The 15,900-nt window shown below is 43.1% G+C and overlaps 1 protein-coding gene across 2 annotated transcripts; it reads left to right on the top strand.

Moving 5' to 3' along the window:
- Nucleotides 1-6,085: 6,085 nt before the first annotated feature.
- LOC115415846 (zinc finger protein 37 homolog) lies at nucleotides 6,086-15,733 on the top strand. Of its 2 annotated transcripts, XM_030129497.1 has the most exons (3): nucleotides 6,086-6,612; nucleotides 13,204-13,621; nucleotides 13,808-15,733. In XM_030129497.1, the coding sequence occupies exons 1-3, from the start codon at nucleotides 6,429-6,431 to the stop codon at nucleotides 15,270-15,272; spliced, it is 2,067 nt and encodes a 688-aa protein (XP_029985357.1). In that variant the 5' UTR covers nucleotides 6,086-6,428; the 3' UTR covers nucleotides 15,273-15,733. The 2 variants fall into 2 exon arrangements, with proteins under 2 accessions (XP_029985357.1, XP_029985356.1); XM_030129496.1 differs by having other exon boundaries at nucleotides 13,204-15,733.
- The last annotated feature ends 167 nt before the right edge of the window (nucleotides 15,734-15,900 follow it).

The following is a 15,900-nucleotide window of genomic DNA, read 5'->3' as shown; positions in this document are numbered from 1 at the left end:
TCTTCTGGTCTGTCTCCTTTTCATGTAGTTTGTGGTTATCAACCTCCTCTGTTCCCGGCCCTGGAGAAGGATGTCAGCGTCCCCTCAGCTCTGGCGCTGATAAGGAGATGCAAGAGGACCTGGATTCGCGCCAGACAAGCTCTGTTAAAGGCCTCGGGGGTCTACAAGACAGCTGCAGACTGGCACATGACTCCAGCTCCGGTCTACCAGCGCGACCAACGTGTGTGGCTGTCAACCCGTCATCTTCCCTTGAGGGTGGAGAGCCGCAAATTGGCACCCAGGTTCGTGGGCCCATTTCCTATCTCAAAAATTATTAATCCTGTCTCTGTCCGTCTGAAGCTACCTAGGACCATGAGGATTCATCCTACCTTCCACGTGAGTCAAGTTAAACCGGCTAAGGAGAGCCGGTTAGTTCCTCCCACCCAGCCACCACCGCCACCCCGGATCATTGATGGAGGTCCAGCCTACACTGTACGCCGGCTCCTAGCGGCCCGTCGCCGGGGAAGAGGATTTCAATACTTGGTGGATTGGGAAGGATACGGCCCTGAAGAGCGTTCCTGGGTGCCCGCCTCTTACATCCTGGACCCGGACCTGATCCGGGACTTTCATCGCCGCCACCCGGAGGTTCCTGGGCCGTCCGGTGCCGTCCCCTAGAGGGGGGGGGTACTGTCATGTCTGCTCCCAGACTGTGTCTGTCTTTTCTGTTTTGTCTGTCATTTCCTGTTTTATTTTGTTAAGTTTCCCTCTTGTGTCATGTCTGGTGTCTTTACTTCCCCTCCTTGATTGTTTCACCTGCTCCTGATTACCTGACTCCTCCCTGATTATCTCCACCTGTGTCCTATTGTCTTCCCTCCCTCTTGTGTATTTAAACCCTGTGTCTTCCCCTGTTCCTTTGCCAGTTTGTGTTCTACCTTTGTGTGCTCACTTACCAGTGTTTTGGATACCTGTCAGTCTGTCTGCCCGTTTTGACCCGTTTTGCCTTCCGACCACCGATTCTGCCTGTTCCTTGTCTGCCTGCTCGTCTGGTTCTGACCTGGTTCGTACATCGACTTCTGATTCTGCCTGTTCCCTGTTTACCTCAGCCTCCAACCTGTTACCTTGTGTTTCGACCCTCGCCTGGACCTTGACCGTGAGTAGCCTTTCCCTCATGTCCCGTTGCCTCCTGAATTGCCCTCCTGTGTATGACCTGGTTTGTTTTTTGACTATCCTCTGTTTTGCCCTAGTCGGGGTGTTGACGGGAATCCTCCGGCTCGGCCGTGCTGACCATCCATATTCTCCGCTCACAGCCCGGACGAAGAGTCCAGTATCACACGCCTTCATAGACGTGTTAACTATTTTGCGCTGTGTTTTTACTACTGTGATTGTGTTTAATAAACACTCTCAATTGGTCATCTGTGTTCTGGTCTTGCATTTGGGTTCAGCCTTTGTACTAGTCCCATTACACATCCGTCCGTCCATCCATTTTCTACCGTTAATCCGGGGCTGGGTCATGGGGGTAACAGTCTAAGCAGGGATGCTCAGACTCCTCCTCCAGCTCTTCTTGGGGGACCCCAAGGCGTTCCCAGTCCAGCCCACAGACATAGTGTCTCTCCAACGTGTCCTAGGTCTTCCCTCAGGTCTCCTCCCAGTGGGACATGCCCAGAACACCTCCCCAGGGAGGAGTCCTGGAGGATCTGAACCAGCTGTCTGATCCTCCTCAGCTGGTCCCTCTGGATGTGGAGGAGCAGCGGTTCTACTCTGAGCTCCTCCCTGGTGACTGAGCTCCTCCCCCTATCCCTAAGGGTGCGCCCAGCCACCCTGCGGAAAAAACTCATTTCGACCGTTTGTATCCGGGATCTTGTCCTTTCGGTCCTGACCCAAAGCTCATGACCATAGGTGAGGGTAGGAACGTAGACTGACCGGTAAATCCAGAGCTTCTCCTCTCAGCTCAGCTCCTTCTTCACCACAACCGACCGGTACAGCGACTGCATCACTGCAGACGCTGCACCGATCCACCTGTCAATCTGACACTCCATCCTTCCCTCACTGTGAACAAGACCCCGAGATACTTAAACTCCTCCACTTGGGGCAAAGACTCCCCACAGACCCGGAGAGGGCAGACCACTTTTTTCCGGTCCAGAACCATAGCCTCGGATTTGGAGGTGCTGATCCTCATCCTGCTCGCTTCACACTCGGCTGCAAACCGCCCCAGGACACGCTGAAGGTCCAGGTTCAATGAGGCCAACAGGACAACGTCATCTGCAAAAAGCAGAGATGAAATCCTGTGGTCCCCAAACCGGACCCCCTCCGGCCCCTGGCTGCACCTAGAAATTCTGTCCATAAAAATAATGAACAGAACCGGTGCCAAAGGGCAGCCCTGCCGGAGTCCCACATGCACCTGTACTGTCCACTGTCCGTAAATATTTTCAGTTCAACCTGTATTCAGGAATACCATTTCTTCTTTCTGTCCTTGTACTCATACATACAGGATCAGGTTCTCCAGCTGTATTTCCTCCGTTATGGTTTAATGTGCGGATGTTTTTAATGAGAACATCTGGATTCTGTCGCGTAAATACCAGGCAAAGGTGAAGCTTCAACAGTCACAGAACCATTATGAAACAGTTTGTTGACAGTGGTTCAGTGTACAAAAGGATCTGGTGTTCTTTTAACATCTCATTTTTGTCTGATTTGTTTGGTAGATGACTCACAGTACTGCGCTTTAAAAATAGGTTGTGGTTCTGTTTTTAGAATCTGAGGCAGCTACAAGACGACTTCTTATTTCCCTCAAACACAATAATCACAACTGTTAAAGGATATATAAGCTGTGTGTAATGCATGCAGATAATCTTTGTCATTGATTGTATTTGTTCTCTGATAAAAGCTGAAGGGAGGAGCCATGTTGTCATGTCTGCCGTATGTTTAATGAGGCTGGAGACATGACCTGATGTGATGAACCCCAAAAGACGACGTTCTCCAAGTCAAATCTGCACTTAAAGTTCACATTGAATAGAACAAATGTTACAAATGATAATGTACAATGAAGAAAAACCAGGTTTTCATCTCATTTCCAGATGGTTTGTCATTGTTGTTGAACTTTGTACTTTTAGATGAAACATTTGTGAAGGTGTCGACGGTGAAGGGAACAGATGAACGAGGTTATGAAGGAACTTCCTGAACTGTGAAACTCTGATGATCGTCGACTCTGAACAGTGAAAAGAATGTCATCAATAAATCAGCAAAGCAATAAAATTACTCTTTTGATTGTTTCTTTCTTTCTTGCTTTTAACCCAAAACATTTATTGAAAGAATTTTGACTCGAAAAACCTAAAAGTCTTTAAACCAGGGCTCTCAAACTCCTGTTCTTTCAGGTTCCACATTCAGCCTGATTTGATCTGCAGTGGACCGAACCAGGAAAATAAGAACAGAAGAACCGATAAACAATGACAACTGACAATTTTTGTCTTTGTTTTAGTGCAGAAAAACTCATTAAACTATGACAATACTTACTTTTATAAACTATCCAAACAAAAAAGATGTGAAGAACCTGAAAAAAAGGAAATTTCTTCAGTAAAATCAGTGTAATTTTCTCAGTCTTCTTCCTCCACTTCTCATTAGTCCATGTGCATTCTGGATCAGATCTCCAAAGACACTAAACACTGAGGAACAGGAAGAAAAGAGTTCAAACTGGACTGAATTTAATACAGACATTTCAGGTTGGACACATTTGTTCAGGTTAGTCACATTTTATTGGTACAGGAGAGTTTGGAAATGGAAACATTTTTATAATTTAATGTTATTTTTTTGCACTAAAACAAAGACAAAAAAATTAAGAAGTTGTTAATTCAACATTTTTTTGCTAAATTTGAGATGTTTTTGGCTTAATTCAATATTGTTTTTACTTAACTGAAGTTTTTTTTTTTTTTGCTTAATTCAATATTTTTTTCCTTAATTCAAGCTTCTTTTTTTGTTTGTTTGTTTGTTTGTTTGTTTGTTTGCTTAATTCAATTCAAGACTGTGAAATTTTTACACTTTGTAAATTCATCCCAGGGGCCAGATTGGAACCTCTAGTGGGACACATTTGGGCCCAGGGACGCATGTTTGACACCCCTGGTGTAGAGTGAATGAGCCCAGACTCAAACAGAGGGAAACCTGTGCATTGAACCCATGGATAGAACTAAGGATAGAGATAAAGGAATGGAAACAGCTGCAGTTGGACCTCTGCCTTCTCCACTCTATAGAATGCTTCTGTTCTTTACACACATGCATGTGAACATTGGACTGGACTCTAGTGTCTGTTGGTCGCTCAGTCCAACACTTGGGAAACACTGGTGTGTTAGCCACAGGGCTAGCTCTTAGCATTAGCCACAGGGCTAGCTCTTAGCATTAGCCACAGGGCTAGCTCTTTAGCATTAGCCACAGGGCTAGCTCTGTGATGGACGGGGCTAATCTGTTGGATTTGGAGCATTGGTTCAGCCCAAACTAAGGGCTTTGGAAGGTCCCACTGAAATGGGTCTGGATGGAGGTGAATGTTGATGCTGGGGGGGCTGATAGTAAAGTGTCCTTCAGGAACAAGATCATTCTAACAGTAGAATCCTGTGAATCCAGAAGGATGAAGGAGCTAGAGCTGAACTGAACTAATGCAGAATGAGGAAGATGAAGAAGGACAGAAGGCATGTAGGAATGGGGGGGGGGGGGGGTAATATCAAATACCACATTAGCCCTGATTTTCTGATGCAACAAGATGTTCTAAGCACTCCTGTGGAATTAACTTCAGTCTGTGAGGCTCCAGGTCTGTCCTCTGCACCAACAGGACACATTCATGTACATGTCAGTGCTGTCAAACTGCCGTCTGTTCTGTTTTCATGTCTGTGCAGAATACATGAGGAAACCGTTGTGTTGAATGTGTCTGACTGAATGTCCGTTGTCTGTGGTCAGTAGATGTGTTCTGAGGACAGAACCTGAGCCCAACATTTAGAAGAACCCACATGAACAGCTGAGTTCCATCAAATATGCATTTGGACCATTTGGGTGACCTTTGACCTCTGATTGGACCTTTTGTAGTGCACAGCACTCTGAAGACATGACATGTGTCACCAAAAATATTGAAGGGCCCAGCATGAGCAGACTGACACACTTTACAAAAGTGAAGAAGGTTTGAAAGTTGACAAAAACCCCACATTTTCAGGGTTGAAAAGGTAAGTTTGGGGGGGGGGGGGGGGGGTGTTTGGGCCTGATTTTAAATTTTTTCACATTTTTGTATTCCCAAGACATGGGAGCATTAGAAAATCTGGGCTAAAGTTGAATCTGAAAATTTTCCTGAAATCCCCCCCCCCCTCCAATCAGGAAAAGGACTGAATACTGTGGGTTAAAGCCACAGCAGATGGATTGGGACTAACCCTAAGCCCAAGTCCTGTTAGTTTGGACATTAGACTAAATGCAGATCAGTTCCAGAAGTCTGTGAATCTCAGACTCTCAGTTCGTGTTCCTTCCAAACATCCAGTGTGTCTGGTTTGTCCACTCTGAATGTGTGACTGTGACATCATCAGCAGATCCGTTTATTTTGGATGTACTTCCTCAAATGGTTGGCAACTAAAGTTCTAGAGGTGACACCAATTTATGGTTCCTGTACAGACTGAACCAATCAGAGGCTGAGCTTGTACACATGAGGCTCTAATGTAAAACACATCAGTCATTGGAGGACCACAGCCAATCATGTTCCCTGTAGGAGGAGCCAGAGATCATGTGTGGACAGATGCTCTACTCGGATCACCCACACAAACCCACCTGTTCTAGATCTGTGGGGTTCGGGTTAGCTTGGTGCACTGTGGACTCTGTGGTTCATGGTAAAACCATCTGCGCTGTGGGTAGGGAGAGATCCAGGTCTAGTCCAGTCCAGTCCGGTCCGGTCCAGACCACAATGGGATGTGACAGGAAACATCCATCAAATCCACATTTCTACTCAAAGCTGACATTTGTAGTTCAGTGGGTTTGGCTGTTTCAGGTCAGGGCTGTGTCTGCAGGTGGAATCCATTCTATAGGTTTTATTTCTGTGTTTTAGGGTTCGGGTTAGAATTAGAGCTAGAGGATTTGGGGGTTCGGGTTCTCAGGTAGGTCGTGTTTTTCAGATCCTCCTCTTCTTGTGTTTGATTGGTGGACTCCGTCACGTGAACTTCAGCTCGGCTCCACCTACTGGTCAGACGCGGGCGCGCACCATCGGACGCGCGTGACCTCCGTGTTCGACTGGTTCTGACACCCGGGTGTGTGGTGGGTCCGGTCTGAGGACGGCGGTCCCGTTCGGACTCGGAAGTCTCTGTCGTGCCGTTCAGGTCTCCGGTACCGGTACCGGGGAGGGAGGGAAGGAGGCTCCTTCCGGGTTCAGGGGACTTGGACCCGTGAACCTGTTCCAGTCTTGGACGCACGGACTGCGCACCGGCTCTGCGCACCGCACCATGTCCCAGGTCCGGCGGCTCAGGGCCCTGCTGGAGCCCCGGCTCCCCGCAGACCTTCTGGGGCTGTTCGAGTCCACCATAGCGGAGTACGAGGAGGAGGTGAGGCGGCTGAAGGAGGAGAACGAGCGGAAGCAGAGGCTGCTGGAGGCGGCGTGGAACCCGCGCGTGCTTTTACGCAGAGCAGGTCGGTCCAGTTGAAGAGTGTGGGGGTGGGGGGGGGGGGGGGTGTAGTAGTAAGTGTGACCCGGTTCACACAGAGAACAGGTTCTAAAGTTTTCCATGTTCATGAAGAACTTTAACCTCCGGTATCCGGTCCAGACAAGCCCTTCCAAACCATGTGCGTAATGTGCGCAGGAAGGAAGTTTTTCAGACAGTTTGAACTATTCAGTGCTTTTCTGTATTTCATCAGTCTGAGCCATAAAGAAGAATACCAAATACCCATTAACTGTCATATTTTAATCATTTAAATGTCATGTTTGTAATGGAAACAAACTGTATTTTTCATGCAAAACAAACACATCATTTTTCCCCCCAATATTCTCCACACTGTAAAAGAACAAAACAAAACAGTATTATTCCAGCAGCAGGGGTGCCGAAAAATACTGTTAAATAACGGAAAATAACCATCTCATAAAAATACGGTAATTTTCCATAATTCAAATACAGTTTTTTGCCCTAACTTTACATGAGATTTTGCTTTTCTTTTTTTTTTTTTTTTTTTACTTTTTAATGTTTAATAAAGAATATTTACATGTATTAAAACAATCCAATTCCCTATAAATATATTTATTAATAATTTTCAGTGAGACTCAGTTGTCCAATCCACTGATAAAAACTGTATTTGGACAGTTTATCAGTGCTTATACATGTTATACATTCACAAAAATACATTTATTCAACATTTTTGTTGTGAAACCTGTAATTACACAAGATATTTGTCAATGAACAAACAAGTCTGGTTCAACTGACAGAACTAATACTTCTGTTACCGTTAATTGTCAGTAATGTTATCTGGTTTTGTTTTATTTATTTATTTTTTTACAGTATTAAACTTTAAATTAACAGTTTAATCTCATAAATAGAAATTAAATATTTGTGAAATTATGATACATTTGCAAATGTATTTTAACTGTATTTTTCTGTGAAAAAAGAAAACATTTCTTTTAAAAATGGAAATTTTATGGTTATTCACAGTTAAGGTTTTTGTTTTTCGAGTTATTTTACATTTGACATGTAAAATCAGTCTATTTTTGTCATTTCATTGATACTTTCCTGTATCTTAAAAACACAGGAAAAATCTGTAAAATAAACAGTGAAAATTCTGTTAAATTACAGATTTTTTCTACAGTGCATATAAATTATATATATATTTATTTCTTAGTTCCTTCTGTCATCTGTCAGTGATTCACACCAACACTGGTTCATATTATTATTTTTGGTTCTAGGTCAAATGTTAAATGTGTCAGTGTGTATTTTGTACTCACTTGGTCGAAGGGTGTTAGTGCAGGAATTTAACACTGTTTATTATGGGATGGATTTAATGGGTGGATCAGAATTTAGACAATCAGACACAAATGAACAACTGTTGAATTCAGACCAAAAGCAAACTGTAAAATAACCTGACCTTTAATAACCTGCAGTGTGCATCGTATTCCCTCCTGCCCCACCCAAACCATATCTGAGGTGTTTTTGTCGGATGGTTTGAGGCTGTAGTGGAACGAACTCAGCCACAGTCAGAGTGAAATGGAAACATTCAGACTAGGGCTGTGTATCAGCAAGAATCTGGTGATACCATACAAAGCACAATACTTAACCCCTGGCAAAAATTCTGGAATCACCAGTCTCAGAGGATGTCTGTTCAGTTGTTTAATTTTGTAGAAAAAAAGCAGATCACAGACATGAGACAAAACTGAAGTCATTTCAAATGGCAACTTTCTGGCTTTAAGAAACACTAAAAGAAATCAAGAAAAAAAGATGTGGTAGTAGGGTGGTCCAAAAAAAATGTTTTTTCCGATTCTCTGGATTCGAACCCTGCATTTGGTTCCATATCTGGCCAAATTACTTTGGTCCAAATTTTATGCAAATTAATTCATATTTAGAGGTGTCACAGACAGGTGCAGATGCCTCTATATACTCTAACAGAACTAGCCAAATGAAGAAGGCAGATTAGAAGAATCTGTCATTTTATTCTCCAAATCAAACTGACACTCACATACAAATGTTCCTTAGAAAGTCCAACAACCACTGTTGGTTTATTGAAATGACCAAAACTGTTCCTGTGTTCTTTGACAACTTGTTGCCAGTACTGTTTGTGATCTGCATTTGTTGTTCGGCTACAGTTGAAGTCTGGAATAAGCTCCGCCCCTCTGTCAGTGACATCACTGACAGCTTTAAGGCGGCCTTACACTGTGTGAATTTAGAGACGATTTCTCACTCGTGCGACTCTTTCTGGGATCGGGCCGATGTGCCTCTAATCGTGTGTGGTGCTTGGTGCAGTGTACATGGGGTAAAGAGAAGCGATTAGCACCTCACGACCACCTCACGGCCAGCCATCGTGTGTTCGCAAGGAAAACGGAGCTGTTTGAAATCCTGCTCGCTCCTCGTGAGTGTATCGTACTGTCAAAGCAGTGCCACGAGCCGATGTGCCTCAAATTCTCACACTGTGCATGCGCAAACACAGACACGTACAAGCTAACAGTAGTTGGCTGTTGTCCTAGTGCAGTTAGCTGTTGCAGCTTACCTCTAGTTCTCTTTGCTGTAGGATGACAGCCCATACTGTCCACGTCTGGACAACCAATGCCTGCACCGAACACATCGTTGTCTTTTCTTCTTTTTTTATTCCTCACAGATAATGGCACATATTACCAAAGCAGCTCATTGGTTTTTGTTTAGCACTACCATTTCGTGACTCACGCCAATACACAATCGTCTATGCGCTTTTACGGATTCCTTGGTATTTTAACATTGTATTTCCGGATACAACACTCGAACGTGTGGTGCGTCCTGTGGTGTATGGTCCTACAGTGTGAGCAGTCAGGTCGCATACGAGCGTCGGTCCGTACAGTGTGAGAACAGGAATCATGAGCCTGACTGTACGACTGATTTGCACAGTTTGAGATGGAGCTGCGTGCAACCATCGAAATAATCGCACAGTGTATGGACGCCTTTAGTGGAATGCCCAGTTTTCTCCTCCTTCTGAAAGTCTGCATCATCAGCCCAGTCTACTGGAGGAACTGTTCCAAATGTTTGTGGCAGATCCAAAGGTTCAAACAGACGCATGGTGCTGGTGGAGACAAAAGCCCTGATCTGCTTCCCTTCACAATCTGATGGATTAAGGACATCCCAACGCTTTAGAGGAACCAAAGAACCTGCATTTAACATCATGGTGTCGACCATCAGCTGCTTCTGCTCTGGTGTCACACTGGAGTCACAGAATGGACCACAACCAGTTCTACACTCCAGTACCACAGATGTGGGCGGAGTTACTTCATCCATATATTCCACAGATGTGGACCAAAGCTGTTCAGGCTGCTTTAGGACAGCTGAATGTTCAGGCTGTGACAGCTTTTGAAGGAATGACAGATCATTTTCAGGAGCTTTCACTGGTGATGAGGCTTCAAACCATGCTCTGATGTAGAGGCTTTGTGCAACCTCTAAAACATCTCCTTTTTCTTCCAAATTTTTTCCTAAATCATCTTTTGAATGACAAAACCTAATGCAGGGTTCTAACTGAGGTGATCTGAAACTGTATTTTTTACCAGGACTGTTGGACCAGCCTAATGTGGTAGTCAGCAACAGGTACTTTTTTAGACCGAACAGAAGGAAAAAATTATGGAATCATGAAAAAAAACCAACAAAAGAACACTTGAACACAGCACTAGTACTGTGTTGCACCACCTCTGTCTTTTCTAACGGCTCCGTCTGAGGCGTGGACCATATGAGTGACCAACAGAACTCTCATCAGTCTGGATCACACTTTCTCTGACTGCTTTTGCCAGATCAGTTTTGCAGGTTGGATTCTTGTCATGGACCATTTTCTTCAACTTCCACCACAGATTTTCAATTGGATTGAGATCTGGACTATGTGCAGGACATGACACTGACCTTATGTGTCTTTCTTTAAGGAATGATTTCACAGTTTTTGCTCTGGCAGATGCATGATCATCCTGAAAAATGATGTCATCATCCCCAAACACCCTTTCAACTGATGGGATCAGAAAAGTGTCCAAAATGTCAACGTAAACTTGTGCATTTATTGCAGATGTGATGTCATCCATGTCCCCAGTGCCTTTAGCGGACATGCAGCCTCAGATCATCCATGACTGTGGACATGTGCAGGTTTTCTTCAGCAACTCGTCTGCATAAATCTCGTTGGAACGGCACCAAACAACAGTTCCAGCATCATCACCTGTCCAAAGCAGATTCATCACTGAATGTGACTTTCATCCACTCATCCACAGTCCACACTGCTTTTCCTTCGCCCACTGTAACCTGGTTTTTTCTGTTTGGTGTTAATGATGGCTTTGGTTTCGCTTTCCTGTATGTAAATCCAGTTTCCTTTAGGCGGTTTCTTTCAGTTCGGTCACAGGCGTTAACTCCAGTTTCCTCTCATTTGTTCCTCATTTGTTTTTCTGGTTTCAACACACATGGCTTTGACTTTTCTGTCTTGTTGCTCTGATGTCTTCCTTGCTCTACCAGTCTGCTTGCCTTTAACACCCTTCCCATGCCGTTTGTACTTGGTTCAGATGTTAGACACAGCTGACTGTCAACAACCAACATTTTTTGCAACATCGTGTGATGATTGACCTTCAGTAAGAAGTTTGATTATCCTCTCCTTTGTTTCAACTGACATCTCTTGTGTTGGAGCCATGGTTCATGTCAGTCCACTTGGTCCAAGGTGTGATCCCTCCTGTTGAACTGCAGACGCACCAGCAGGTCTAATCTGATGCAGGTGGAAGTGTTGGGAATGGAAATTTACAGCGGGATTCCATAATTTTTTCCTCAGAATTGAGTGATTCCATAATTTTTTCCCTCTGCTTGGTCTAAAACAGTAACTGTTACTGACTTCTACATCTTTTTTTCTTGATTTCTTTTAGTGTTTCTTAAAGCCAAAAAGTTGCCATTTGAAATGACTTTAGTTTTGTCTCATGTCTGTGATCTGCTTTTTTTCTACAAAATTAAACAACTGAATGAACATCCTCTGAGACTGGTGATTCCAGAATTTATGCCAGGGTTTGTAGGATCATGATACGATATATCATGATACTGTTAAAAAGGCCATTTTTTGTTTGTTTCTTTTTTTTTTTTAATGATTATTTCCTTGAAGAATTGAATTCCAGCAGAAATCTGCACAAATACTAAACACATTTTTATTTGATCCCAACAGGATCTAATGTTCTATCACAAAATGTTCAAACTGTGTTCAAACTGAAATTCTGTTTTCCAGACATTCCAGTTTCAGATCCTGTTCAAATGTTCAGATTCTATTAGTTCACAACTAACATCAGAACAGGATTTGAGTTCAATCCAAACAAAGGAACGAACATTATTGAATAAAAGAGTGTTAAATAATACTAAATAAAATATGAACAAAAAAGAAAACAAAAAAAAACCTCTGCCATACACTGTAAAAAAATCTGTAATTTAACAGAATTTTCACTGTTCATTTTACAGATTTTTCCTGTATTTTTAAGATATTGGAAAATATCAATGAAATGACAAAAATAGACTGATTTTACATGTCAAATGTAAACTAACACGAAAAAACTGTAACTGTGAATAACCATAAAATTTACATTTTTTAAAAGAAATGTTTTCTTTTGTCACAGAAAAATACAGTTAAAATACATTTGCAAATGTATCATAATTTCACAAATATTTCATTTCTATTTATGAGATTAAACTGTTAATTTAAAGTTTAATACTGTAAAAAAAAACAATAAATAAAATGAGATAAAATTCCTGACAGTTAACGGTAACAGAAGTATTAGTTCTGTCAGTTGAACCAGACTTGTTTGTTAATTGACAAATATCTTGTGTAATTACAGGAGGTTTCACAACAAAAATGTTGAATAAATGTATTTTTGTGAATGTATAACATGTATAAGCACTGATGAACTGTCCAAATACAGTTTTTATCAGTGGATTGGACAACTGAGTCTCACTGAAAATTATTTATATATATATTTATAGGGAATTGGATTGTTTTAATACATGTAAATATTCTTTATTAAACATTAAAAAGTCCAAAAAAAAAAAGCTAAATTTCATGTAAAGTCAGGGCAAAAAACTGTATTTGAATTATGGAAAATTACTGTATTTTTATGAGATGCTTATTTTCCGTTATTTAACAGCATTTTTTCAGTGCCCCTGCTGCCGGAATATTACTTTTTTTTTAACTTTTTTTTTTTTTTTTTTTAACAGTCTGTTCTTTCACAAGAAAATGCAAATAATACATAAATAAAAACAAAGATGAACAACCCTGGGATTTATTTGAATATGATGGAGAAGAAAATAAAAGATATATTTAAAAAAAACCCTAAAATTAATACTAACACTAAAGCAAAACTAAACATTTAGAAAAAAAAAAAAATGAGTTGAGAGGGGAGGGGCCAGTAGAATCACAGCCTTGGGTTGGGGTTAGGGTTGGGGCTAACCTTAGGGTTGGTATTAGGGTTAGCGTTGGGGCTAATGTCAACCCTAATCTACTAACCCAGTCACGTGTTACAGTTTTTGATTTGATGATTAAATGTGTGCTTTCTACTTGGTCCTGCAGATATCCAGCACCTGAATGTGGTTCAAGAGGTTCCATCTGAGGAGCAGGACTGGACATCCAATCCAGACCTGGACGACCCAGAGTCCTGGTCTGGGACCTACTTTACAGACCTGGAGGGAGAACTGTGTCAGTGTCATGACGAGGCTGGTATCACCGATGTCCCGTCCCCTTCAGTCCATCTAATGACAGAAGACGAGGACGTGGAAACTTGGTCCTCACCGCTTCATCAAACACAAACTGAAGAGAACCAAGAGGAACCGGACGGGGAGGACCGTGGAGGATCAGAAGAAGCCAGCAGAGTTGAGGCCGATGGAGGGTTTGAAGATCCCACTGACGATGAGGACTGCGATGAAGACCAGACTCCGAGCAGAGAACCAGAGGGACATTTAAACAAAAACTCAGAGCCTCAAGACAAAAGGTCAGCTGAACCGATGGAGGTGGAAGCTGAAACGGAGGACTGCCCAGGAGCTGAACCAGCCAAAGGTTCAGGTCTGGTTCCAGGGTCCCAACAGAGTGATGACGGCCAGACTGAAGACATGGGGGACGGTGACGAAGAGTGGACGCCAAGCAGCAGGGACAAAAAGACAAAGCGTTTATCCAAGAGTTCAACTGAACCGATGGAGGCGGACGCTGATGGAGAGGACGACGGACAATCCGAACCAACTAGAAGTGAAGACCCAGGGAGACATTTGCAAGAAAATACTATAGACCTGCCTGAAGACTCGTCCGACGCTGACGATGAAGAGTGGAAACCAAAAAGTAACGGAGAGGATAGTTCGGATTCAGAATTACACAGTAACGAAAAGACGGCAACAAAGCACACGAAAAAAGGAGCCGAATCCACGAGTAGAAGAACCACTGAGAACAAGAATTCTGAAAAAAAGGGACATTCGGACACTATAAATAACAGCCTGTTTTGTTGTTGCGATGACAACGGTTCTCCAAACAAAGCAACCAACACTCCCAAGAAGAAAAAAAGTTACGGAGTAGCTAAACAAAAACAAGCCAAGCGATACAGCTGCTGCGAATGTGGGAAGGCGTTTATCGGGAGGACGCATCTGGAAGCGCACATGAGAGTCCACACCGGAGAGACACCCTTCCGATGTCCCATCTGTCAGAAACATTTTAAATACGAAGGTAATATGAAGGTCCACATCACCACTCATGCAGCAGACAAACGGTTTAAATGTTCCATCTGCGGTTCGGGATTTACTCGAGAGTCGGGGTTACAGGATCACATGAAGGGGCACCGAGGAGAAAGACCTTTCAGCTGCTCCGTTTGTCAGAAGTCGTTCAGAGATAAAAGTAATTTCAGGAGACACATGAAGTGTCACACAGGAGAGAAAATGTACGGATGTTCAGTGTGTGGCTTAAAATTTACCAGGAGGTCCGGTTTAGCCGAACATCTGACCCTACACACCCAGAACAGAGAAAAACCCTTCAGCTGTTCAGTTTGTCAGAAACGTTTTACTCACAAGAGTAACCTCAGGAGACACTTGACCATCCACACCGGACTGAAACTGTTCTCCTGCGAAATTTGCGATGCAAAATTTACTCAGAAATCTCATATACGTAATCACATGGTACGCCACGCCAAAGTCAAACCCTTCAGCTGTTCAGTTTGTCACAAGACTTTCACACGCGAAATTCATGTTAAGGCGCATATGATCGCACACTCAGGAAAGGAACTGTTCCACTGCTCGATATGCGGCGCAGGATTCCCTCAGCGAACCAGCGTTCGCGATCACATGATGTCGAGTCACACTGAAAACAGGCCCTTCAAATGTTCGCACTGTCCCAAGGCTTTTAAACGACAGCCTCACCTCGAGCGACACGAGGCGATTCACACCGGACACCAGCCGTTCAGCTGTTCGGTTTGTTGGCAGAAGTTCACCCAGAAGGCGCACCTGAACAGACACATGTTGCGTCACACCGAGAAGAAAATTTACAGCTGTTCGATCTGTCACAAAAACTTTACACGGAGCTGGTCCATCAAGATACACATGAGATTCCACAAGGACGAGGTCAAGGACGCACCTGATTCAGGTGTCGGAGATGCTGAAAAATGAAAGCATCTGTACCGGTTCGGACACTTTGGATTCAGAACCGCAGATCCACACTGGACTTGATCTGGTATTCATGGGACGCCACCATCACATGTGGCCTTTACGCACCGAGCTTTAACAACATACAGATACAGTTAGAGTAGAACCTGGCAGTACTCACGCCGTACTACCAGGCTTTCGATTTACAAACCGCAGCACCCGAGTTTTTTTGGTTTTGAAATACAAGTGGAATTTAGCGGTATGAGCGGCTTCATACAAGGGCAGAGGTGTGGAACTGACATTCAACCCAGTTTGAGCTGGAGTGGGCCAGTAAAACCATCGCATAAGAGATCAGACTAGACCAGATTAAACTAGACTAGACTAGCCTATATTAAAGTAGACTAGACTATATTAAACTAGACTAGACTAGATTAAACTAGACTAGCCTATATTAAAGTAGACTAGACTATATTAAACTAGACTAGACTATATTAAAGTAGACTAGACTATATTAAACTAGACTAGACTATATTAAACTAGACTAGACTAGATTAAACTAGACTAGCCTATGTTAAAGTAGACTAGACTATATTAAACTAGACTAGATTAAACTAAACTAGAGTATATTAAACTAGACTAGATTAAACTAAAC

This window comes from Sphaeramia orbicularis, unplaced genomic scaffold (assembly GCF_902148855.1).
Source record: "Sphaeramia orbicularis unplaced genomic scaffold, fSphaOr1.1, whole genome shotgun sequence".
In the NCBI taxonomy this organism is placed as follows: domain Eukaryota; kingdom Metazoa; phylum Chordata; class Actinopteri; order Kurtiformes; family Apogonidae; genus Sphaeramia; species Sphaeramia orbicularis.
This window is presented reverse-complemented; position numbering and strand designations above follow the sequence as displayed.

Bases quoted from the DNA above. Each gene is read 5' to 3' on its own strand.
- LOC115415846 (XM_030129496.1), top strand. From the start codon at position 6,429: ATGTCCCAGGTCCGGCGGCTCAGGGCCCTGCTGGAGCCCCGGCTCCCC. The intron at 6,613-13,203 runs GTCGGTCCAGTT...TTGGTCCTGCAG, and splicing joins CGTGCTTTTACGCAGAGCAG to ATATCCAGCACCTGAATGTG.